This window comes from Lynx rufus, unplaced genomic scaffold (assembly GCF_022079265.1).
Source record: "Lynx rufus isolate CCGP_SWC_20201006 ecotype Redwood Valley unplaced genomic scaffold, mLynRuf1.p SCAF_8, whole genome shotgun sequence".
Classification (NCBI taxonomy): Eukaryota; Metazoa; Chordata; class Mammalia; order Carnivora; family Felidae; genus Lynx; species Lynx rufus.
In genome coordinates, this window is record NW_025814896.1 from 85,902,119 (window position 1) to 85,929,375 (window position 27,257).

General features: G+C 40.5%; 1 protein-coding gene across 1 annotated transcript; it reads right to left on the minus strand.

The window, feature by feature from the left end:
- Nucleotides 1–8,033: 8,033 nt before the first annotated feature.
- Nucleotides 8,034–26,628, minus strand: CNRIP1 (cannabinoid receptor interacting protein 1). The gene is made up of 3 exons (XM_047068894.1): nt 25,392–26,628; nt 23,211–23,361; nt 8,034–8,997 (listed from the first exon to the last, which is right to left on the minus strand). Exons 1-3 carry the CDS (start codon nt 25,568–25,570, stop codon nt 8,833–8,835), a joined length of 495 nt encoding a protein of 164 aa, XP_046924850.1. The 5' UTR covers nt 25,571–26,628; the 3' UTR covers nt 8,034–8,832.
- Nucleotides 26,629–27,257: the final 629 nt, after the last annotated feature.

Genomic DNA, 27,257 nt, shown 5'->3' on the forward strand with positions numbered 1-27,257 from the left:
CACTCATCTAACCACCAACACTGTCAGGATACAGAACAGTTTCAACACCCCAGGCAACTCCTGCTTGCTGTCCCTTTGTATCCATGCTTTACTTTAAGGCTTAGTCTCATAAAAATCGCTGGGAAAAGGTTAAGCTGTATAAAAAGTGAAGAAAGTCTGTGTTCAATACTTGAAGGAACTTCTCATTCAGGATTAGATTACATCTACAGGGTGAGGATAGATTCCTATAATCCCAAGTGCTAAGTGGGTTCTTAGGTTATCTTCCCAGGCAATCTAGCTGAGCTATTCCCTTTTACACAGGCAAGCAAGAGCTACCTAGTTCAGGAAAAACATCCCTACCCTGAATGGAAACCTGATGATTTCAAGTTTGGGAACCTAGGTGGCTCAGTTGGTTAAGTGTCTGACTCTTGATTTCAGCTCAGGTCATGGTCTCAAGATTTGTCAGGTACAGGGGCGCCTGAGTGGCTCAGTTGGTTAAGCATCTGACTTTAGCTTAGGTCATGATCCACCGGTTCATGAGTTCGAGCTCCACATCGGGCTTTGTGCTAACAGCTCAGAGCCTGGATCCTGCTTCAGATTCTGTGTCTGCCTCTGTCTGCCCCTCCCCTGCTTGCACTTTGTGTCTTGCATTGTCTCAAAAATAAGTAAACATTAAAAAAAAAGATTTGTCAGGTAGAGCCCCACACCAGGCTCTGTGCTGACAGCATGGAACCTGCTTGGAATTTGCTTGGAATTCTCTCTCTCCTCTCTTTCTGCCCTTTACCCTGCTTGTGCACACACACTCTCTCAAAAATAAATGAACATTTAAAAATAAATAAAGTTACATCCATCCCACTGATTACTTTGGGTATAACTTATGTGAATGCAAAATCATTAGGCTGTAGCCATCAAAATTCTAAAAATAGACTCTGAGTGTGGTCTCTTCATTAAATTTCAAGGTGCAATCACCTACATTTGGGGAAATAAGTGCCCAGTGTACATGTGTGTGTGCACATACACACACATATGTGCATCTATTCCACAACAAAATACAAGCCTAAAGAATAAACTGAGAAAATCAACATTCTGACTGGGTTTTGAGCTAAACAAATGGAAAAAGAAGTATTTTTGAATTTTTTTATTTTTGGTTAATCAGAGAAAGTGACTGATAAAGGAAAAGGATAAACAGCTGTTTCAGCTTTGAAAAATTCACCGTGCTCCTAGGTTTAATGGGCTTGTTGAATTTTTGGAATATTTAAAAAATATTTTTCTCAAATAATTTGAGGAAGAGTGCTACCAACACCAAGTGTCACCTCATGGGCGATGTCCTTTCTATGAGTGACTTTGTGAGTGGGAGAGAAACAGCGTCTGGGGCTATCAGAGAACAGGGGTTTGCAGATTTCTAGAGAAGGTTACATGTGTTGGAATCATTGGGTTTTCAACTCCGCCTCTTCTGCTCACACTAGCTATGTGACCTTGGGCCAGCTGCCTAACTTCTCTGAGCTTAATATCCCTATTTTAAAAATTGAAATCATGTATAGTTTATAGGGTAGTTTAGAGGATTTAATGAGATAGTATATAGTAATGTCTGCCCCACAACAAGCACTTAATGAATGTGCTTTTTGCCTTTCCTTTCCCCCCATTTAATCCATCCTATTGCCCCAGACAGAGCTTCACCTAAACTAGCTTACAGTTTATCTTATTTTTTAAGTCCATGAGAGGAAAAAAAGATGGTTTAATTAATCTCCTAATTCATTCCCTGACTTTAAATTTTCCCTGGCAGGAAATGATGTCTTAGAACTAGTTTAAAACAATTACTTTTCCTTTTGGAGTAGTTCCACTTTAGAATCCTCAGTAGAAAAGGAGAGTAGCTGGTCAGGGCTCCTCAGCTGTAGATCAGGAAAGTCTAAGTTATACTGTCATAATAAACAACACCTAATCTTAGTAGTATTTTACGGTAGCTTCTCATTAACCAAAAAAAAAAAAAATATATATATATATAGATTGATTCAGCATAGGAGGATGGATGGATGGATGGATGGATGGATGGATAGGTGGGTGGATGAATGGATGGATAAGTGATAAAGCAAATATATCAATATGTCAATTGTGAAATCCAGGTGATGGGTATGTGGATGTTTGTTGTACAGTTCTTTCCACTTTTCTGTAGATTTCAACATTTTCACATTAAAAGGTTGGGGACAAAAGTTTATTTCTTACTTATGCTACAGGTTCAGTAAAGTCTGCCTAGGGTTCTACTCCATGTTTTCTCATGATGGATCATCCTGAAAGTGGCTGTTTGCCATGGCAAAGGGAAAGAGAACTCTGTCGGGTATTGCATAGATAGTTGGATATTTCAGGCTGGAAGCACAGAGTCACTTCTCACGACTTATTGGCCTGAGCTACTCTCACATGGCTCTGACCAGGCCATAGAAGTGCAATCCTATCATGTGCTTAGACAGGGGAAGGCTGGAAACATTTGGTGGGCAGCACAAACGATTACCCTGACATAAATAAACTCCTTAAAAGAGCTACACATCTTAGTACCAACATCATTAACAATACTAACATGAAAAGTTATATTCACTTAAATCAAAGTCAGTAAGAAAATGCAGAAGCTTCTTTCTTTATCATCTGCTTTCCTTCTTCTAGAGAGAGCAGAACTAACCCCCGAAGGGTTAATACACTCCAAACTTGGTTTTTCAGCCAGCCACTCAGCCAGCTAGCCAGCTAGCTCTTTCTAGAATCTCATCACCTTTTTATTGAGTCAGATCATTTTCACTGAGTCAGTAAGAATATGTGGAAGCCATCCAGAGAACTTAAGAAAAGCAGAAGTTAGATGGAGGCTGATGACACTTTTCAGAAATGGGGTAAAAAAAAAAAAGTAAAATATTTCAGTAAACAAGATTTCAACATTATTCTTGACTGTCAACATTTTAGAGAAGTCAGGAACGACTTTATCACTGGGGTGACATTTAAACTGGCACTTGAAGGCATTGCTAGGTAGAAAATGGAGCGGGGCATTCCAAACAGAGGGAACAGCCTGTACAGTGGGAAGGAAACTGTTCTGACTTGGTATATCTGAAGGAGAATCAGAAATTCACTGTGGCTAGAATCTACGGTGCCTGGGTGGGACCAAAAATATTGCCTGAGCTTTCACTCGTTAGCAAATGGGAGTGGAATACCATACTTGTTCAGGAAAAATGGTAATATCTTACTTAGCTAGTGCTCTAATAGTAGTTAGTTATGACTTTAAAGAGAAAAGGTCATCTTGGGGTGTCTGGGTGGCTCAGTCTGTTGGGTGTCCAACTCGATTTCAGCTCAGGTCATGTTCTCAGGGTTTGTGAGTTTGAATACCCCATGGGGCTCTGCGCTGACAGCTCAAAGCCTGCTTGGGATTGTCTCCCTCTGTCTCTGCCCCTCCCCCACCTCAAAATAAAAAATAATTAAAAAAAAAAGAGAGAAAAGGTCATCTTTAAGAAATTTGCTGTGTAGAGTGCTATATATTTCTATACCAAGTACTGAGTTTCAAGAGATTGAGTACTTCTATTTATTGGCAGTAATTTTTAAGTCTCATATATATTATGAGATATATATCATATATATTTAAGATAGCTGCAGTTTTTTCTTTGTAAAAGCAACTGATCTACCTGACTGCAAATAAATTTAGGCAAAGCCATCAAGATAAAAAAACAAACACTGTAGGAGCGTGGGCACATAATGAAGTCATTTTAAATGAAATGTGTCAGGCGGAAGGAGATGGGGAGAAGAGAAAGAAGGTGCTTTGCATGTGATATATTATTTAATCTGAACACACTTTGTGATGGGGATATTATTGTCACTGTTTCATAAGTGAGGAAACCGGGGATCAAAGAAAGGAGTTCCTTATAAAATCAGCTGATTAAACTGAAGCCTTAAGTTTCAGCAGCTGAGACTTATTTTTCCTCTGGAAAATGGAGATACAGGCGCTGGCTGCCTACCTGAAATGAAATGGGTACGTGGAGAGAACTTGAGACAGCATTCTTGACCTTTACTATATTTTAAGTTCTCTGACTCTGTCCTGATGTTTCCATGTTGTTCAAAACTGGGTCTTCCTAAAAGAAACTTTTTGAAGCCTGGTTGTGGAGAAACTCTTTTTCCAGCATATCTTAAAATATACTATTTCAAGGTATTTACTTTTAAATCATTAAAATATTGTCTCTATATGTTTTTCTTTCTTTTTCTTTTTTTTTGTATAAAAATAGACTATAAACTTTGACTATCACTCCATATTCATGTAAGGAGTATCCTAGAAGAAGAAGTTATAGTCCCTTAAATACCTTCAGTTTTTAATTTCTTGACATTTTAAAAATGCTTTTGTTTGGAAATGTATTGTTCCCTGTCTTTTAAATAAAATGAACCAGACAATGCTATGTGTGTGCCAATGATACTCTAATAGCGATGTAATGGGACAGATGGTAGCTATACTTGTGATGAACATAGCATAATGTATAAATTTGTCAAATCACCAGGTTGTACATATGAAATTAATGAAACATTGTGTGTCAACTACACTCAAAAAATAATAAATTAAAAAAATAATATTATGTGTCAGGCACAATTCTAAAGATTTTACATAATTAACTTCTTTAATCCTTACAACCTCTCCATAAGGGACTTTATCATCTCCCATTTTCTAAGTGAGAAAACTGAAGCAGAGAGATATTAAGTGACTTGCCTAAGGTCATACTGTTGTTAAGAGGCTGAGCCAGGATTTGATTTGAGGCTTCTAAGTTACAGAATCTGATCTTTTTTTTTTCTTTTTTTGAGAGAGATTGAGAGAGAGAGAGAGAAAGAGAGAGAGAAAGAGAAAGCAGAAGTAGAGAGAAGGGCAGAGAGAGAGAGAGAGAGAGAGAGAGAATCTTAAGCAGGCTTCATACTCAGTGCAGAGCTGAACTTGGGGCTCGATCCCATGACCCTGGCATCGTGACCTGAACTGAAATCAAGAGCTGGAGGCTCACCTGACTGAGCCATCCAGGTGCCCCCAGAATCTGAACTCTTAAACACTGAGTCATGATGCTACATTTCTGAAGATAATGGATCATCTTCCTAAATAAATCAGGGCAATGACTGTGTATATCAATTTTTATTTGATGTCCACAGAAACTACTGTGGTCTAGCACAGGTTGTATCCCTGTAGTATAGGGATGTCCTTATCTATTACACTTTTTGATGTACTTTACCTGCTTTCTTTGTCCTCTGTGAAAAAATAATTATCTTCAATGTATCTACTCCTACAAATTGCCCTCTTTCTTCCAATTATTCTGCTTCCAACTTCCTAAAATCCAGAAACCAGATCACCCGATATATTAGAACTGTCTCTGAAGTAGGAGTTGTGAGGTCTTGAGGGAAGACCCAAGCCTTTAGTGAATGGACTTTGTGACATCTGTGACAGGGATCTTTATTTTTTGGCATGTTTTCTGTTATCCGCTGTGATCCAGATAGTTTGGATGGCTGGGTAAGTGACTTCTCGATAAGTGAGGTGTCACAAAACATAAATTCAAGGCATTTCTACTCTTCCACCTGTTCAAAAGTGTGTTAGTCATCATCATAATTAGAAGGATGGCCTAGTTCCTCAAGCTTTTGGGTAGCCATCTGATGCTTAGAAGTAGAGGGACATGGCTACAACTTGTATAAAAATAGCCCTTCCAGATGGCTGAGGGGCAAAGTTACAACTCAGCAGCTTGATATAGCTGAGCACTCAAATTTTGGAGTAGGAGGAGAGCTATGCGAGAACTAGCCAGAGAGACTGGGCTGGACTCCAATCATAAGTAGAACAGTATATGCCAGGAAAGATCACTTAACGTGGCAGATTAGCTGTTAAGATTTCCTGTTTACTTCTTCTCCATCTCCTCCCCACCTCTCTTGATTCAACCTTACCTCTTAGCCCTAAGGAAAACACACACACACACACACACACACACACACACACACACACTTTTTGGAGGGGGACAAAACATAAGAGACTCAAATACAGAGAACAAACTGAGGGTTGCTGGAGGGGTTTGGGGTGGGAGGATGGGCTAAATGGGCAAGGAGCATTAAGGAGGACACTTGTTAAGTGAGCACTGGGTGTTATATGTAGGGGATGAATCACTGGATTCTATTCCTGAAATCATTATTGTACTATATGCTAACTAACTTGGATGTAAATTAAAAAATACTAAATGAAAATTAAATTTAAAAAAGGGAGAGTGTAAAGTTGAGATACTTAAAGGGCTTTAGAATTTTTTTTAAAATTTGTTTATTTTGAGAGAGATAGAGACAGCGTGAGTAGGGGGGAGGGCGGAGAGAGAATCCCAAGCAGGCTCCACTCTGCGGCGCAGAGCCCTGATATGGGGCCCCAACCCATGAAGCCCTGAGATCATGACCGGAGCGGAAACCGAGAGTCGGAGGTTTAACCGACTGAGCCCCCCAGGTGCCCCAAGGGCTTTAGAATTCTACTAGCCTAACTCCTTGTTTTAGACACAAGCGGAGACCTACAAAGGTGGTGACCACTTAGGCTCAACCAGCATGTTTGCGGGACTCAGATCCTCCAGCTTCTTGTCTGGGGCTCACCTTCCCACTCTTCTGTGGGAGGGTGTGTGCAGGTACACCAGGTCATATTGCCCCAGCCCTGCGTCATTCTAAACTCAAAAATTAAAGCCTCTGGTTGAAAAAAAAAAAAATTACAGAAGCTGTGATATTGCTTCCCCTCCTCAAAACCAATACTAAAGCCCTGACAGAGGAGTCACTAGCTTGAAACCTCATTTCACAAATGAAAGTATTTCCTAATCGAATGCTTCAAAAGACTAGAAGATATCATTTTCACGTTTTCCCACCGCCTGTAAGCCTGCATTTCTATTGGATATTCTGGAAGAAAACTTAAGCCTCTGTCTGTAGTAAATCCATTACTTATCTCAATGTCTGTTCAAATAATTGAACGTTGGTTTTTAAAATACAGAGGTTAGGAATGGATTAATGCTTGTATTTAGCAGTTGTAATAGACACTATTATTTTTGACAAATGAATTGAGAAACATACTGCTCTCTTTCAACATCGCTCATGATTAGCCTAAACCCAAGGCATTGCTGTGCCCTGCTGGCGGTATAGCCTCATTACAGGTACGTGACTTAGAGGGGCAAAGGGTTTGGGGCCAGCCTTGCCAACGTGGTTCTACGATAAACGGCTTACACTTCCATTAACCTAGCATATTCCTACAAAGGCTTTGCAGGTAGCAAAAAAAGCAAAGCCACAGCTAACTTTTCCCAACACGGTAGGATCTGTTCTTCCCAAGTGAACATGACAACACTGTTGCAGAGTAGTATGTTACTTTTCCAGAAAAAGTTTCTTTCCTTCTCAGGGAATTTACCCTCAAACTGCATGGAGTAAGGGCTTTGTGTCACCTAACTTGCAGTACCCTGGGAGCAAGCAAGGAGGTCTCTACCCTGGTGTACGTGCTCTGTTACAGTAGTGCATCCTCAAGCTGCTCAGCTACATAGCCAGCTGATGAGACTGGTCGTTGTGGAAGGAGGAGCGGAGATAAGACAGGGCAAACATTTTCTTTTTTATAAATGTTTATTTATTTTTGGGAGAGTGAGCAAGCGGGGGAGGGCCAAACAGAGAGGGAGTTTGAGAAGCCGCAGTGGGCTCCACACTGACAGCAGAGAGCCTGGCGCTGGGCTCAAACTCATGAACCATGAGATCATGACCCGAGCCAAAGTCAGACACTTTACCAACTGAGCCACCCAGGCGCCTCAGGATAAGCTTTTCTGATTGCTCACCAAGTGCCAGAGTCTCTGCTAACTTTGTTAGAGCTGGCTGGAGTGTTGACTGTCAAAGCTGATCTATGATTAAGTGTGCTAATTCTACTCCAGGTATATCCTCCTTATCCTGCAATTTAGCTGGAGAGCTGAATAGGGCTAACCTGAAGCAGTGATCCACCTGCTAGACAGATAGTAACCAAATTAAGAAGGCAAGTCAAGGCATGATTTTTAATACCTTTATTAAGAAATATCAAAAGTTCATTACAGTTGCATACACAGTTTTACAAAGTTCAAGTGAAGGGGAACGTAGGGATGCCATCATATGCATGTTTGAGTACTAGGGTAGCTTGCCAAAAGGGTAACCCTACAACTTCTGTCACCTTAACAGTGGACCCCAACGATGCCTTTTCCCATTTCTGTTAGGCCATAGCATAATACCTTAAGTTACTTGAAAGAGTTTTAATGTGTTATAAATACTTCTTAAATATTTGTCCTTTTATTTGTCATTATTGTTCCCTGAAAAAGCTGAGCTGTTTATAGGAAGCACAGCATCTGAGTCCAACTCACTGCTGTTTGTATTACATTTTCACCAAGCCTGCTTAGAGAGCCACATAACATTGCAAGTTACATGTTACCATATTACACTTGGGAGAGAACCCACAACACATTGTTATTTTTTATTTAGCATTTTACAAAAAAAAGGGGGAAATCACTCAACTTGGAAACAAAACACCACATTCAGTGGAATCATTAAGAAGGGGATATGTCTGCAATTCCACTGAGCTCCTCACAAGCGGTCAACGGCATGACCGGGAACAACTGGATGCAGGAACACCAACACAGAATACAGAAAGGGATCTTCTTGGGGATGGCACATCACTCACAATCTTTTATGTCAGGAGCATTGCATCAGAAGGGAATTACACTTTCAAAATAGTCGGGGCTAGTAGGTCATCAGCACCCGATGGGTAACAGCAACGCTGTGGTGTGCCTTGGTGAAGGCTTGTGCTGGGTTATCTAAACGTAGGGTTTTGAAGAGATTGTCCAGCAACATCAGAAAGAGCCATCTTCAGAGGAAGGACTCCTTGTTCACCCACATGAGGCTACGTGTCTCATTGGGCTTGCATTCGTATTCAATGACAGAGAAGGGGCTTCCCCATTGGCAGTGATCTCGCTTGTGGTAATTGTAGAACTTGACTTGCCACACTGTCTCGAAGGTCCCAATGTCAGTGAACTGAGGGAAGAGAAACACGCCCCATAAAAACCTCATTCTGCCATAAGCAACAGGTAAGAGCTAATGGTAGTGAGAGATCCTGCATAATCAATAGTAATCAGTCAGGATTCTTTTGGTCTGCAAAGCTTAGGCCTTTATTTTAATGCACTGTTTTCCTTTATTATGTGAGATACTTTCCTGAAAAGCTTTTCCTGAAAAACCACTTTTTCCCCCCTCTGTAGAATCTTATTCCCATTGTACCAGTGGCATTTGCTGTCACACTGTCTTCAATAAAAATAACTCCTCAAATTTATCTGTTTTCCAAATTTAATTATTGGAAACCACTCTTTGAATCTCAAAATTTCAGAGCTTGTTACAAAGGGGGATGAGGAAGAGAAGAGAGGGAATAGTCATTAATGATTATCTTTTGGTTTCTATTTCAAAAGACAGTTGTATGAAATAACATATGAACTATATCACTAAACATAAGACACAATTGCTCTTCCATCATTACTTTCAATTCCAGGGGAAAATATTTTCTTAGCATTTGATTGTTTAAGACCCTTCTTTAACTTTTGCAAATACTATTGAGTTTTATAAGTCAGGAATCCAGGCCTATGTCTCAGGCTTTGGTTACACATTATCAAAAGCCACATTTAAGTACCTACTATGTGCCTTACACATATAAAAATGTGTATAAGGTGTGATTCTTGCCCTCAAGAAGTTTGCATTTTACTTCCAGAAGGTAGGCCCTGCGGGTCACTGCACAGATTTTTCCTGAGCCATAAGCATACAATTCCCATGTGGCTAAGAAGAGGGCATAGAATAGCCTAGAGGCCACTGGGCAGGTGCTCAAGTGGCCTGCAGGGTAGCCTGACCCTGCTACTGCCTCCTGGAGCTATTTAGGGGATCTGGCATTACACAGCATGATGCCTGACGTTATTTTCTCCTCTGACCCTCTCCTGTCATGGGAAGGGAGAGGGACTGACTTGGCAGAATTCTTAGACTTGTCAGGAGCCAGAAGACGTGGAGGGTGGCAGGGCAGTGAGCAACAGGAGCCTTATGCTTGAGGCTGCTACAGGAGGAGGATGATCAGGTGCTTCCCAGATGGCTTTCCAAGATGCTCTCAAAATTATATCCTGCACCATTGCCTCATCCTGCTAATTTGATTCCAAAACAAGGTTTGGCTTTCCTTTGAGAAATCTGCCTGACTTGAAACAATGGGTGATATACCTAGAGTCCCCAACTCTTTCCCCAGGTAAGAAAAGAAGCTTTTTCTAGTGGATCACGGCTTAACAGTCTAGAGACCTGTATAAGTATACGGGTGCTTTATTCACTATAGCCCCAGATTGGAATCAACCCAATGTTTCATTACTCACTTGGTGATAAACAAGTTCTGGTATATCTATAAAATGGCATTTTACTCAACAATAAAAAGAAACATAATGATTCAGGCAGCAACAACGATGGATCTCAAACATGTGCTGAGCAAAAGAATTCAGATCCCAAAGAACACATATACTGTATGATTCCATTCCATCTCCCTCCCTCCCTCCCTCTCCCCCGCCCCCCCACACCTGTCTGTCTGTCTGCCTGTCTATCTCTCCAATCTATAGTGATGGAATACAACCTATCCTGACAGGAAGCAGGAAGCATCTGGGGTTACTTAGAACCTGCGGTGGGAGGGGGGGCACCTGGGTGGCTCAGTCGGTTAAGTGGCTGACTTTGGCTCAGGTCATGAGCTCGTGATCCGTGAGTTTGAGCCCTGCGTCTGGCTCTGTGCTGATAGCTCAGAGCCTGGAGCCTGCTTCAGATTCTGTGTCTCCCTCTCTCTCTGCCCCTCCCCCATTCACACTCTATCTCTGCCTTTCAAAAATGAACAAATGTTAAAAAAAAAAAAAATTAAAAAAGAACCTGCAGTAGGAGGAAGGGATTAATGATTGATGAAAATCTACAAGAGGGATCTTTTTTGGGGAAAATGTTTTACATCTTGACTGGGGTGGTGGTTATACAAGTATATGTATATTTGTCAAAGCTCATTGATCAGTATGCTTAAAATGAGTGCATTCATTACATGGAAACTACGCCTCAAAGTTGGTTAAAAAAAAAAAGAAATATGGATTTTTAGTGAGCTACAAGGAAACAGATATCCTAAACACTGCCAGTGGGAATTGAATTGTACAGGCTTTAGAAAGGGTTAAAGAGTGAATATACTTGGGTTGAGCAATTCTACTTCTAATTTATCTTAAGAACATCACAGTGATGGGCGCCTGGGCGGCTTGGTTGGTTAGGTGATGGGCTCTTGCTCTCAGCTCAGGTCATGATCTCACAGTTCTGGGGATCCAGCATCCAGCCCCTCATTGGGTTCCACGATGACAGCATGGAGCTTGCTTGAGATTTTCTCTCTCTCCTGCTCTCTTACTCCCTCCCACTCCCTCCCCCACCCCACTGCATACTCACACTCACTCTCTAAATAAATAAATAAATAAACAAACAAACACACAAATAAATAAATAACACAGTCTTTATAGTAGTGAAAACCTAAACACTAAATGCCTATCTTTAAGACAGTTTTATGGTATATCTATGTAGTGGAATACTACATAGAAATTCTAAATGCAAAAATTTATTATTTTTAATGTACATTTATTTTTGTAAGAGGGAGAAAGAGCAGAGGAAGGGCAAAGAGAGTAGGAGACAAAGGATCTGAAGTGGGCTCTGTGCTGACAGTAGAGAGCCTGATGAGGGGCTTGAACTCATAAACCATGAGATCGTGACCTGAGCTTAAGTCGGCTGCTTAACTGACTGAGCCACCCAGTTTCCCACTAAATGTAGATATTTAATAAACTTTTTCTATTATTCTCCATTGTTACCTGAACTAAGCAGAGTACCAACAAGAACATCTGGTATTAATTCAATTAAAATATACATATTCATGTTAGAAACACTGATGGAATGGGTTTTATTTGTCCTGTATACTTACTTGTATTTTCAAAATTCAATGATTTAGTTTTTATAATCAGAAAGGAAAATTAAGCTAAACTGTATTTACAACAGATATTACCAAATAGTTAACATCCTGAATATAAAAGATTATATGATTAATTAGTAAGCTACTATGAATATTTGGATAAAGCTGGAACACATTCATTAAAAAGAAAAAAATAGCTAACATCTGAAAAATCTTCTAATGTAATATTAGGGGACCCTGGGTGGCTCAGTCCGTTGAACATCCAACTCCTGATTTCAGCTCAGGTCATGATCCCAGAGCTGTGGGATTAAGCCCTGTGTCAGGCTCTACATCGAGTGTGCAGCCTGCTTGAGATTCTTTCCCTCCCTCCCTCCCTCTCTCTTTCTCTCTCTCCCCCCCCCCCCCCAATCTCGGCTCCTCTCCCCTAGTCATGTGCATGCTCTCTCTCTACAATAAAATAAAAAATTAAAAATACATGTGAACTTTTACAGAGATATTATTCACCTATCAACTTGGTAAAAATTTCTGAATACCAGAAGCAATTTAAGCATCCAACTTCAGGGTAATATAATAGAAGTGGTGGCATATCCATATGATGGATTTATATAACCATTTCACAGGAATGTGGGGTTTTTAATGATGAGAGAAAATGCTTAGAACAGTATCAACAAGCAAAAGATGGATAAAGACAGTATATATACAGTATGAGCTCCAGTATGTAATATAAGACATAAAAAAGATAGTAGAAAAATATTAACAATAAAGTTTCTAAGTAAAGAAATTGAGTGTTTTTCCATCTTTTCTACTTGAATTTTCTGCAATAAATATGTTACTTTTATAATCAGAACATTTTGTTTTTATTTTTAATGTTTATTTATTTTTGAGAGAGAGAGAGACAGAGAGTGAGCAGGGAAGGAACACAGAAAGAGAGGGAGACACAGAATTTGAAGGAGGTTCCAGGCTCTGAGCTGTCAGCACAGAGCCCCACGTGGGGCTTGAACCCACAAACCGTGAGATCATGACCTGAGCCAAAGTCAGACACTTAACCAACTGAGCCACCCAGAAACCCCTATAATCAGAATATTTTAAAGGGTGAAATGGATTTATCATCCCTAAAAAATTAACATATATATCTCCCTCACCCCAGCAGTTTTATAAATTCTATCAAGGATACATATATAGTAATGAAAAGATCACAGCTTTGTTGACAGTAGGGTCGTTATGGGAAGAATAAATTGAAATCTCATTTTATAAATGACCAAGATTTTTAAAGAGGGATTATTATTATTATTTGACCAGCACAGGGCACTGCACATTTTAAGTACAATTGAATTACATTAAGCTATAAAAATATTTTACACATACCAGCTAATCTTTTGAGGAAAGCAGCTTGAGACCATGCTAGGTAAGTGGGAGAAACAACACCGAGGCCTTTCTTGAAATAGATATAAATAAATAAAAGTTGGTTGCAAAAACAAAGATGATTATGACTACAGGGAAGAAAAACCTTAAGGTGTGACACTGTATCTGAATAACCTAAAAATTAAGAAAGTCTCAAGGTAACACAGGAGACCACTGTAGAAATCTGCTGACAGCAACAGTCAGAGCTAAAAGATATGGAATGTTTAGGTGCTTCTAATTCATTTTTTTTTCCTCTTTTTAAAAAAGGTTTATTTTTATTTTGAGAGAAAGAAAAAGAGAGTGCATGTGAGGAAGTATGGGTGGGGGGCAGAGAGAATCCCAAGCAGCCTCCACGCTGTCAGAGCAGAGCCTGATGTATCTTAAAGGCTTAATCTCAGCTCTTCAGTAGCTGAACGAAATACTAAATGTGTACTTGAACGTCAATGAAAACAGAAACTAGAAAACTGAATTATAAAGTACCTTCCTCTTTAATAGCTGCATATGCTTGGGATTTGTAATAGTTTTATTGGCTACTATCATAATTTGGTGAGTCCATACATTATAGCTACTTTCTCCAGAGCTGATACTGGTAAACTGTTTCTCTAAGTCATACATCTCCAAGTCTTTTAGTTTACCCGATTTGGGGGAAATCATTCTTTTTTTTAAAGTTTGAGAGAGAAAGAAGAGTATGAGCAGGGAAGAAGGGCAGAGAGAGAGAGACAGAGAGAGAGAGAGAGAGAGAGAGAGAATATCTCAAGCAGGCTCCACACCCACACTCAGCACCAGCTCAGAGCCCAACATGGGACTAGATCCCATGACCCTAGGATCATGACCTGGGCTGAAATCAAGAGTCAGATGCTCAACAGACTGAGCCATCCAGGCACCCTGTTTTTTTCTTTCATTAGTACTGGACCCAAGGTCATATTGTAGTTAATTGCTGCTACCTATGCATATATTTCCCCATGCCTTACTTGTCCTAACTTCCCATTAGCCTTCTTCCTGGTCTTTCTTCTGGAGTTCTATTTCCAGGATGCCTCAACACCTAGCTGAGAATTTCTTCTCCTCTGATATAGGAGCAGATGGGGTCTCAAAAGCTGATATTCTTCTTAAAGAACAGAAGCAACTACACAGGCTCTCTACTCCCTCCCAACCCATCTGTGCCTTCCAAGGAAAACTTACCCAGTCAGGCTCCCTGGGTGATGTGATTTACACAGGTAGGATTCTCTGCATTTGTATAGCACTTCTTATTTTATATAATACCTTACATATGTCATTCTACTCTGGTCTTTTGACTAGTTTTAGCATTTCCATTTTACAGATGAAAGAACTAAGATTCAGAGAGGTTAAGTGACTGCCCTAGGTCTAGACTATGCAGCTAACTAATGATAGAAGAAAGTCAAGAACTTAGGTTTCCTAATTCCTATCTAGTAGTTATTATCACTAAACCAAACTGCTTATATAAGCAAATGAGATAAGAGTTAATAGAACAATTTTTCTTTTTTCTCCTTAAGAACATGAATGGATTGTCATATGTAGAACGCTTTAGGACACTATTAGGCACTGAATGTGTGTATCCGCACCCCCCCCCAACCGCAAATTCATATGTTGAAGCCTAAATCCCCAATGTGATGGTATTTGGAGGTGGGGCCTTTCAGAAGAAATTAGTTCATGAGGGTGGAGCCCTTGTGAATGGAATTAGTGCCCTTATAAAAATAGACAAAAAAGGGATGATGTCTCTATGCTTTTTCATGTGAGGATACAGCAAGAAAGCAACTGTTTAAACCAAGAGGGCTCTCATCAGACACCAAATTTGCTAGTGCCTTCGTCTTGGAATTCAGCCTCCAGAACTGTGAGAAATAAATATTTGTTGTTTAAGCCACCCAGTCTACTGTATTCTGAAAGTGACACTTTACTATAGACCTGGACATGTTATTTGCCATTTGTCTGTACAAGCTGCAAGCCTTGGTATGTTTTTATTTTACAACTGATATGGAAGAGAAGCATCCAGTTCCATGGAGAGGAGACTCATCTGTCATCTTCAGTAACAAATAAGGAGTCTGAAAAGTTTGTTTTAAATAATATCGATGGTCCTACAACCAGTTGGCCTAGAATCATTAGAGTACTTCTCACCACGCCACCCACTTCCATTAGAGACATATGAAATTCACCAAAAATAAGGTCACTCAGAAATCCATTGACTTGAGAGCACAGAGCAACATTATATTGGTAGAAGCATGATGTTACTTCATTGGTAAACAAATTCAGTATAATAAGCATCTGTGACTTTTAGTGTGGAGTGATCTATCAGTTCCTACCAGATTCCAAGCCTGTCTACTCCTGTACCTTTCGAAGTTTTATTAGTAAATACGCGTTTTCCATTTCTCTTAGTTGAACAGATAGGACTAAAACTTCTGTGAATTATACAGTATGTTTAACTTTATAGGAAACTGTCAAACTTTTCCTGATTGCACCACTTTACATTCCTACCAGCAATATGAGAATTTCAGTTGCTCTACATCCTATCCAACAGTTGGCATTGCCAGTCCTCTTAATTTTAGTCAGTCCAGTGGTAGAGAAGATAATAAAAAGTAGAAATCAATGAAACAGAAAAGAGAATATGATAAAGACTATAAGACTCTAGAGAAAAAAAGTGCAAAGAAAAAGTATGAAACCAAAAATCTGGCTTTTGGAAGAGGTCTTAAACATTGATAAACCCTGGGGTGCCTCAGTGGCTCAGCTGGTTAAGTTTATGACTTGGGCTCACGTCATGATCTCATGGTTTGTGAGTTTGAGCCCCATGTCGTGCTCTGTGCAGACAGCTCAGAACCTGGAGCCTGCTTCAGATTCTGTGTCTTCCTCTCTCCCTGCTCCTCTCCCACTCATGCTCTTTCTCTCTTGCTCTTTCTCAAAAATAAATAAACATTAAAAAATTAAAAAAAAATTGATAAACCGTAGGGGCATCTGGCTGGCTTGGTCAGTGGAGAACGTGATTCTTAATCTCAGGGTCGTGAGTACAAGCCCCACACTGGGTTTGGGGCCTACTTTAAATAAACAAATAAAATTTAAAAATTGATAAACCCCTAGAAAAACAGAGCAAGAAAAAGAAAACAAGTTACCAATATCAGGAATGAAAGAGATATTATCACTATAGATCCTAAAGACTTTAAATTAGGAACAACTTTATACCAATACAGTTAATGAAATGGACAAAATCCTTGAAGGCTACAGGCTATTTGTAGACCTCCATCTACTGAAGAAATTGTATCCAAAGTTAAAAATCTTCCCAGAAAGAAAATTTCAGGCCCAAATGGCTTCACTGATAAATTCAGGCATTTAAGGGAAAAATAACAATTCTACATAAATTCTTTTAGACAAGAGAGGAAGGAACACTTCTCAATTCATTTTATTGTTTATTCATTTATTTATTTATTAAAGATCTTTTAATTAAAAAATTTTTAATGTTTATTTTTGAGAGAGAAAGAGAGACAGAGACAGAGCATAGGTGGGGGAGGGGCAGAGAGAGCAAAGGAGGCACAGAATCTGAAACAGGCTCCAGGCTACAAGCTGTTATCACAGAACCTGATGCGGGGCTTGAACTCACGAACCATGAGATCATGACCTGAGCCGAAGTCAGATGCTTAACCAACTGAGCCACCCAGGTACCCCTTAAAGACTTTATTTTTTAGTAATCTCTATACCCCATGTTGGGCTCGAACTCACAACCCAGAGATTAAGAGTTGCATGCTCTTCTGACTATGTCAGCCATCTGCCCCTTAATTCATTTTATGAAGCCAGTTTTATCGTAACACAAATGACAAAGATACTACAAGGTAAATTACAGACAAAAATTCCTCATGGACTTATGCATAAAATTTGCTTTTAACTTTTATTTGCTTGAAATATTAATAAATCAAATCTAGAAATAGGATCTTACAACAGTACCAAGAGAGGTTTATCCTTGGAACTCAAGGATGGTTCACTAATTTAAAATCCCTGTAATTCACCGTATTAACAAAAATAAAGAAGAAAAGCCATATTATCATATCCATAGATGGATAATTCAACATTTGGTAATTCAACATCCATTCATGATAAAAACTCTCAGCAAACTGGGGCTAGAAAGAAAGTTCTTTAATCTGACTACGGGGCATTGATAAAAAAATCTATAGTTAATATCACCCTTAAAGGTAAGAGAATGAGTTCTTTCCCTGTAAGATTGGAAATAAGGCAAGAACATCAGCTCTTACTACTTCTGTTTAGCACTGTGTTGAAGGTCCTAGCCAGTACCTTAGGGCAAGAGGGAAAAAAAAAAGGGAAAGTAAAACTGTTTCTATTTATAGATGAACAACTCTGCAGAAAATACTAAGCAATCTAATAAAAAGCTACTAAAATTAATAAGTGAATTTAGCAAGTATGTAGGATACAAAATCAACTTATAAAAATTACTATATTTCATTAAGAAATATGCTCGCACTGAACTGGTATTATTTTTTAATATTTTACCAACTTTGTAGGTGAAAATTGGCATTGCACTATTTGTAGGGTTTTGTTTTTTGTTTTTGTTTTTGTTTTTAACAATAGTGAAATCAAGCCATTTAAAAATATATATATTGGTCATTTGTATTTCCTCTTCTGTGAATTGCTTTTTTTTTTTCTTTGCTTATTTTTCCATTTGCCACATCCCATGGTTATCTTTTTCTCACTGGTTTCTAAGAATTCTTTGTATATTAAGTTACAGATCTTGCCAAATGACTCCACAGAGCTGACATGAGGAACAACTTTTCTATTTGGGAAGACATGTGTAAGGCTACCTACCTCTGTGCACATAGCCTCCTAACAAGCTCCTATAAGTCCCTGCCCTTTTTGTTCCTTCAAACTCCCACCAGCCTCCCACTGAAGAGGGCCAACAAAAGGGGAATGGGATGATTTGTACCAACAGAATCTCCACCTGGACTCTCTCCTTGGAGGGACTGAGTGGGGCATCAGTCACATTAACGTACAAATCAGTGCTGGTGTTTGAAGTGCAGGTTGAGAGCTTTAAGAGTTGGGTATCACTTTATTCACTCCCAGTGCCGGGGCCTCTGGAATTATCTGAATAAACAGATAACTGCCATTAGCCTAAGTCAGATATCATTTGACTACTTCCTGCCTTCAGCTTCAGTGGGTAGTAAAGGGCTGTGAAAAGTCACTAATGGCAGCAAGCAAGGTCTGTGTGGGCAGTGGCTGAAAATCAAGGCAACATAGCTTAGGATACTATGCATGTTACAAATAAGTTTTTCACCAATTGCTATTTGCCTTTTAATTGAAATGGTCTTTTAATGATGGGGTGCTGGGTGGCTCAGTCAGTTAAGCATCCGACTTCGGCTCAGGTCATGATCTCACAGCTTGTGAGTTCGAGCCCCGTGTCAGGCTCTGTGCTGGAGCCTGTTTCAGATTCTGTGTCTCCCTCTCTCTCTGCCTCTCCCCAGTTCACGCTCTGTCTCTCTCTCTCCCTCAAAAACAAATAAATGTTAAAAAAATTTTTTAAATGTTTTAATGAAAATTTAACTTTATGATGTTTGACAGAAACTTTACATTGCATTTAATCAAAACTTTCAATTTTTAGCTTTGGATATCTTCCATTTCTTTCAGGTTTAAGTTAATTCTTTTCATGCCAATTTTTTAAGAAGTTGACTTTTTACAGTTAACCCCTTGATCCATCTGAAATATATTTTGAGGTATGATATCAGGAAAGAATAACAGTGATTCCCCGCCCCTCCCCCCCCCCCCCAAATAGCCAATAATCCCAGCATTATTTATCCAAAGGTAAAAAAAAAATACTTTGAAGTAACTTTACACTTCTAAGAAGTTTCTCTTGTATACCCTTAATTCAGTTTCCCTTGCTGGATTCACCTACTTGATTAATTGGATTTACTTGGACATTTCAAGGCTTCCTTATTGTCTGTGAAAGTGTGGTTGTGTCTGTAATTTACAATACTTAAGCTTGAAACACTGGTGACAAAAGTCATAAAATAGTGTTAAAGGCTATGTGAGGCTTTCATTACTAGAATGAAATTTGAATTTAACATTAAGTCTGCTGACTTTATCAGGAAATCTTCTATAACTTCAATTTTTTCCTTAGAATCAGCCTATTACAGATACCATACAAGTACATGGACAATGCTCATGACCAGTGTGGTCATTGTTGGAACAATCAACTATCAAGCACTTGCTTCTTCTAGATGTGGGCATTATAGGTAAGAACCTGGGCTTTACTACGGGGACTCAAAAAATGCTAATACAATCTTAAATCCTTTGTAAGATGATCTATAGTATAAACATATAGATCAAGTTTGAATGGGCAGAAAGTTAAATAACATAAAATCTAAAATTATGGAAACATCAAAATAAACTGTCAACTCTGGAAAAATAACTTTCTCAGTTTTAAATAGAAGAAATCATAAAGGAAAAGGAGAGATTTAAATGTAATTATGTTTCTACACAATGGAAAATTAAAGTAAGCAAAGCAATAGTGAAAGAAATACGACAGATATGACAGATATAAAAAAATCTTCATGAGAACTCCACTTTTTTATTTTACTTTATTTCATTTTATTAAAAAATTTTTTTTGGGGCGCCTGGGTGGCGCAGTCGGTTAAGCGTCCGACTTCAGCCAGGTCACGATCTCGCGGTCCGTGAGTTCGAGCCCCGCGTCAGGCTCTGGGCTGATGGCTCAGAGCCTGGAGCCTGTTTCCGATTCTGTGTCTCCCTCTCTCTCTGCCCCTCCCCCGTTCATGCTCTGTCTCTCTCTGTCCCAAAAATAAAAAATAAAAAAAAAAAAATTTTTTTTTAATGTTCACTTATTTTTGAGAGACAGAGCATGAGTGGGGAAGGGGCAGAAAGGGAGAGATACAGAATCTGAAGTAGTCTCCAGGCTCTGAGGGGTCAGAACAGAGCCCGACATGGGGCTCAAACTCACAGACTACAAGATCATGACCTGATCTGAAGCTGGGTGCTTAACCAACTGAGCCACCCAGGCGCCCCTTACTTTATTTCATTTGAGAGAGAGAGAGCGAGAGTGCTAGCAAGCATGTGAGCAGGGTAGAGGGGCAGATGGAGGTTAGAGAGGGGAAAGAGGGGAGAGAGAGCGAATATCTTAAGTAGGCTCCACATTCAGTTTAGAGCACGATGAGGGGCTCTATCCCATGACCCTGAGATCATGCCCTGAGCTGAAATCAAGAGTCAGATGCTCAACCGAGCCACCCAGGCATGCCCTAGGACTCTGATTTTAAAAAAATAATCTTTGATAGAAATATTGACAAAACATGAAAGAACCAATTTACACAAAGAGAAAATTAAATGTTGAAATGTTCATTCTTGTAAATTATAGTAAAAAGTGTAAAGTAGAAAATGTATTATTTTTTAAACTAATTCCCCATTATGTCATGATTATAGCAGACTTCTATATTGCTGGTAACATTGTAAAGTGAGTACATACAACACTTAAAAAAAACAAAAACAAAAACAAAAACAGAAAACAAATGGCCATACGTGGGAACAGCCATAAGGATTTCTTTTGGCCAAATAATATTACTCCTATTGAGGTAGTTATATGCACAGAATTATTCATCATAGCACTTTTTATGATGAGAACAATTGACATACCTAATCTCTGGGGAACAGTCTAATCATTATGACATAGCATTATAGAGTCTTATGTTGCCATTAAAATTATAACAATGAATATGTATAGAATGTTGCACGATTATATAATAAAAATGACTGCAACTCTAAACTATATATATGTGAAAGGTAATCTGAAAATCAACAGAGTCAAAATGTAGGGATTACTGTTGATTTAAAATTTTTCTTGGGGTACCTGGGTGGCTCGGTTGGTTACATGTCCAACTTCAGCTCAGATCAAGATCTTGAGGTTTGTGGGTTTGAACCCCACATTGGGCTCTGTGCTGACAGCTCAGAGCCTGGAGCCTGCTTCGGATTCTATGTCTCCCTCTCTCTCTCTGCCCCTCCCTTGCTCATGCTCTGTCTCTCTCTAAAATAAATAAACACTAAAAAAAAAAAAAAATTTAAAAAGTTTTTGTTCAAATTTCTGAAACTTGATATGTTATTTCATTTTTAAAGTTTATTTATTTTGAGAGAAACAGAGACAGCATGAGTGGGGGAGGGGCAGAGAGCAGGAGAGACAGAGAACCCCCAAGCAGGGTCCATACTATCAGCGTGGAGCCCCACACAGGGCTCAAACTCATGAAAGCGTTAAGATCATGACCTGAGCTGAAACCAAGAGTCGGACATTCAACTGACTGAGCCACCCAGGTGCCCCTTTTCACATTTAAGTTTTAATTTTTTTCATGTTAAAAAAATATGTAAATCCTTGAGAGGCTAGGATATATTCCCAGCCCCTCCTCTCTGTATCTGTGCCCAATCAAAAAGGAATCCTACTAGGGACTTGCTGGCCTTCAGACCTATTCAGTGTGCTCCTAAATAACTGTATTTGGGAATCTGACTTCCTTCATCACCTGACTAGGTATATTTGTAACCCTTATACCATTTTAAAACTGAAAGTGGCTTTGGAGATGAGGTAGTGAAATCCACCTATGCTGCCCCAGCTCTATCTTGAGCGGTCTCTGCTTCCCTCTCTGCTCCACCCACACTGGGTTTCTCTCCTTCATTACAACATGTTATACTCTCCCCCAGCTCTTGACCTCTGTAGCTCCTCTTTCCTCAATTGTTCCCTCCTCCCTCAACTCTTATTTATTGTTTGTATATTTTTCAATAAGGCCAACCCCAAAATCTTGGATTAGGATTAAGACCCTTGGTATATGCTCCAAAGGCACTACTACTTTTTCCAATATATGTTGTATAGTAATAATTATTTATTTATTGATAATCATGTATAAAGTATGTTTTCCTCCTCTAGATTAGAAGCCCCATGAAGACAGGGATACCTATTTTGTTCATTAATCCTCTCCAGTGCCTGATAGGTAAGAAATCCTCACATTTGCTGATGAATCAAGCAAATAAAAAAATTAATAAAATAAAAATCAAAAAATCCTAAGTAAAATATTAGCATATTGAATTTAGTGATATTTTTTAAAAAATACATAACATTTAAGTATGGTTTATTTTAGGAAGTAAAGGGTAGTTTATTATTGGAAAGTTTATTATATAATTCTTACATTAATGTATCAAAGTAGATCAATTATCTCCATAGACGGGAAAAGGAATTAGATAAAATTCAACACATCTCCCAACTAAAAAAAATACCTCTTAGTGAACTAGAAAAAGGATGCTTTAACATGATAAATATTTAAAACTAACATTGTACCTAATAGTAACACCCTGAAGACAAGGATACCTCTTACCACCATTAGCATGCAACACTATTCTAAAAACATTAGCCAGTGCAGTAAGGCTAGAAACAAGATTCAGAAAATGACAGTTACATGTAGATTATGACTGCCTATCTGAGAAACCTAAGATTCAATGAAAAATTTTAGCAAGCAAATTTAATAAGGTGGCCAGTTACAAAATACATGAACACATATTATAAAAGCAATACATTTAAAACAATGCAGTATTAGCCTAAGAATAGACAGATCAATGGAACAGATTAGAAAGTGTGGGAAGAGATTTAATATTTTTGCCATATAAGAAATTACTAAGAAACTGACCATTGAAGAAGCACGGATTATTTAATTAACTGCATTGGGATATTATAGACAAATAGATTCCAATATGAAATGATGAATTAAAATAATATTTTATAATTTCATAGTATTTCCTTTTATTTCTTAAGGGAAGATAGTGACTGTTTTCTTTTCCATGGTTTCCATTTGCCCTGACACCCCCATACAGGTCTTACCGGCATTGTGATCTGGATGGGTTGCCGTTCTCCACTCTTGGTTGGGGCCACACCTTCCGTGTCATATGTGCCCGTGTAAACAATTCGGTCACCATCAGGCTCTTTAGACTTCAGCTCCAATGGGACAAGCACACCACCAATGGAAATGTTCCTGCAATGGACAGAGGTTAACTATATATGGTAGGAATTAGCTTAGGTACCCCATCCTGGTCTGGACCACACCCTAGGCAGGAATCCTACCGGGTTTGGCTAAAGGAGACATTCTGGTGTTGTAGAAAGTTCTGAAAAGTCAGGAGTCTTGAGTTCTCCAACTAACCAGTCACGTGACCCTAGACCAACTACTTAAACTCTCTGGACTCACCTCAGTATTCTCATCCAGAACACTTGTACAAGGCTGAGTCAGACTCCATCAGTCCTCCTCTATAGTTTGTCATTTGTGGGGCTATGAAAAACTTACCTATACCCAGCCCCATTCCCAACCCTGGAACTTAGAATTCAACTGGTTGGGTGTGGTCTGGGCACTGGTAAATTTATCTTAAGGTTCTCTAGGTGATTCTAACGTGCAGGTAGGGTTGAGAAACACTGAACTAGTTATTTCATGATTTTTTCTGTTCCAACAATCAGAGGTCCCATGATTTGGGCTACTCAAAGCCAGCCACAGAATCAGGAATTCTCACTGACATCATTCCTTTGTGTTAAGGTAGTGATTCTCAAGGTATGTTCCTAGACCAGCAGTGTCAGCGTCGCCTGCCTAAAACAAAATTTTAAGCTCTACCCTTAGACATAGCAAACTGGAAACTAGGGTGGGGCTCAGCCATCTGTGTTTTAATAAACATTTTAGATGATTCTGACAGACACTCAAGTTTAAGAACTACTAGGTTAGGGCAGTAAAAAAAAAAAAGACTTGATAAAATTAAAGTGTAAATAGAAAAAATAGTTGTCATTAACACATTCATTTTAGATTAGTTTAAAAAAATAGAGAACCACCTTGAAGAAAACATGTTATAGAACAGATAACTTGGGAGAAGAGGTTGCCAGGAAAGATGGGAAAGGAAGTCTGGATCATATGGGGATGCACAGAACTCTGGGAAATGAAAGTAACCAGTGCATGTAGCTGTGGGGGACAGTGACAAGTAGATGGGCCAGAGCACCAGAAACAAACCAGTTTTGTTCTAGGTCCTTGAATTAGGGCCTGATACCTAGAACGCCAATACAAGTTTATTGAATTTAATGACTACAGATGACACTTCAGCTATACAAGGTATCTGGTGGATTCAAAACCCTTCCCTGCCCTGCGAGCTCAGCACATGGTAGATATAGTGTAAGCTGGTTTATTTCCCCTTTCCATATTAAACTTCACACCATGCGTTAAGTGGAAGCTGAGAGGTAACGGACTCCATCCCTAGATACTTCCCCATAAGCTACTGCACCATTCTATACTGAAGAAGTCTACTGGGTGAACCAAACTGTGGTAGCAGGGGAGAGATAATCCCTGCCACAAATAAAGCAAGAAACATCCTTTTGTGGCAGGGGGGTTGCTAATCCCAGGCACCATCACCAGGATGAACAAACAAATCAGGAGAAAATGAAAAACACCTGGCAAGGAAAACCGGGAAACTAGGCCCAAGCAGAGGAGGCTGAGCTCGGATTTATGGCTGCTACTCCAGCCCCAAGGTCTCCAGTCACATAAGGGCTGATGGTGGAGTAGGGTGCATCCCTTAGGGAACCCCAATAATCATCCCATCCCCGCCTTTACACCTCATTCCTCAGCCCTTCTCGCTCCTTAGCTTCGCGGTTGGCTGAATCCGGCGAGTCGACAGGGCTGGGATTGCGGTAGGTGAACCACCCGGGATGCCTCGGGGTCCGCGCCGAGGGCTGGGCAGAAGGGATGAAAAATTTGCAAGAAAATAAACCCTCGGCCCAACCCTGGCTTCCTGACGCTGTTTTAAACATCCCTCCCCGCAATGGGTGGAAGGAAGCGTGAATAGGGAAAGTCAAGCATAAAACAGAGGAGGGGACCAAAAAGAGCAGGGAACTGACCTCTTTCCCCCACCCTTGGGCCCGCTGGGCGCGACGCGAGGCCAGAGGGACTGGGGAGAGGCTCAGGCTGTCCCGGGGGCCTCAGTCCTCCGTGCGGACCCCTAGCGGGGCCGGGCAGCCGCGGTGCGCGCGCTTACTCACTCGACCTGCAGCGTGGTGGGCTTAATCTTCACCTCCACCTTGTAGGAGGAGCCGGTGAGCAGCTTGATGGTGCGGTTCTGGCCGAAGCGCTGCCCGTCCACCTTGAAGAAGACCGGGCCGTCGTTGGGCTGGATGCGCAGCGCGATGGAGAGGCGCACGAGACCCGGCAGGTCCCCCATGGCTGGGTGCGGGACCGGCGCGGAGGCTCCGGGGGGCGGAGGACTGCGCGGGCTGCGACCGAGCGGCTGGAGCGTGGGGGGCGGAGAGGAAGCACGGGGCGGGAGAGGGTTGTGGCGGAGGGGAGGCTGCAGCTAAGAGCCCGCGCCGTCGCGGCCGTTCGCCCTGGGTTTTGAGAAGCAGCTCCTGAGGCCGTGGCCTCCCGCCCCACTCGGCGAGGAAGAGCGCCCGGGAGATAGCTCCGAGGCCCCGAGCTGCCCCATCCCCCGCTCCGGTGCTGCGCCCTCCGCGCACTGATGGGTTCGCTCCAGCCCGCAGGCCCGGGGCAGATCCGCGCAGCTGGGGGCGAGAGAGTTAATCCTGTTTACGCACCACAATCCCCTTCAGCTGGGGAAGAGGACATTTAGGCTCCTCCTAGAGCCACGCGGGGCGGGCGTAGAAGAGGATTGGGAAGGAGGAGGTCCTGGGGTGCTGGGGTTAAGCGACACTACACCAAGGACCGAGACCTCGTAATCTGGATACCACTTCGGTCGACTGAGAGCTGTGGACACCATTGCTGGCGAATCGGGGCCCCAGCCAGGCAGGAGGAGGCTGAGAGGCGAAAAGGAGACGGGAAGCGGGGCAGGAAACCGCTAGCCAGTGATTTAGATGTCAGGAAATATGAGTCCTTCCAAAGCTTGGGGGAAATGGCCGAGGGAAGGCGCAATTCCATCTAATGTGACCTGCAAACTAAACTGGATTAGAAATGTGCGCAAGGAAAAAAAATAAAAATAAAAAAAAATAACCAATACATATTCAAGGAACTCCGCCTTCTTGTAGATGTGTATTTCTATTATGTATATCTTTTTCTCAAGGATGACACGGTGTAATGAGTCGCGTATATTTACATAAATCTTGAAAAATGAGCTAATAACCCTTGTGACAATGGCCAAGAGGAGGAATCGGTCATAAGATTATTGGCAGGGCACCCCTTGCGACAAGGCAGAATTTAGATTTCCTATTGAGCGAGATTGGAGCGTCTCCATGGGAGAAGTCGGTTGACAGCTCATGATTTGGGAAGCAAGAGACCAAGGGTATTAGGGCTGTACTGGAAATGGCTTCGCAAAACGGGAGGAAGCACCTGCTTCAGCACCACCTGGGTGGATAGTACCAGAGCCACTGAGCACACCTGGGAAATGGAGAAGTTGGTTGGTGAGGACGAATGGGAAGGGAGAGGTCTGTGCGGTAGTTTTTGTTCAACCAGGTTAGTATTGCTTTTCTTTAGAAATAGCATCATCTCAAAAGTGATTTGTTTCCTACATTAAAGCTACATCAGCTTTAACTCTCATTTTGCAGTTGTTTGCCGTATTCCCTACACTACTCTTGAATAATATTAAATTCTGTCAGGCTGCAGAGTTTTGTGTGATTGTTCACTTCTCTACATTGATAAGTTTGTTGACCATACCAAAGTTGTTGACATTAAATAAAATCCCTTTAAAAACCTGATACATATGTTCCTTACATAAAATGTACTTTGGTTCCCCAATAAGATTTGGGGGCAGGAGCTCTTCTTCAGATCACCCAATAATGTCTACCATAGTGTCTTCTGCAAGGATTAAATATTTGCTAGTTTAACCAAGTTGTTCAGACTTCACTAGAAGGGAGGGAATGAAGCTGGAGGGATTGACTTGAAAATGTTCCTTGGCAGCA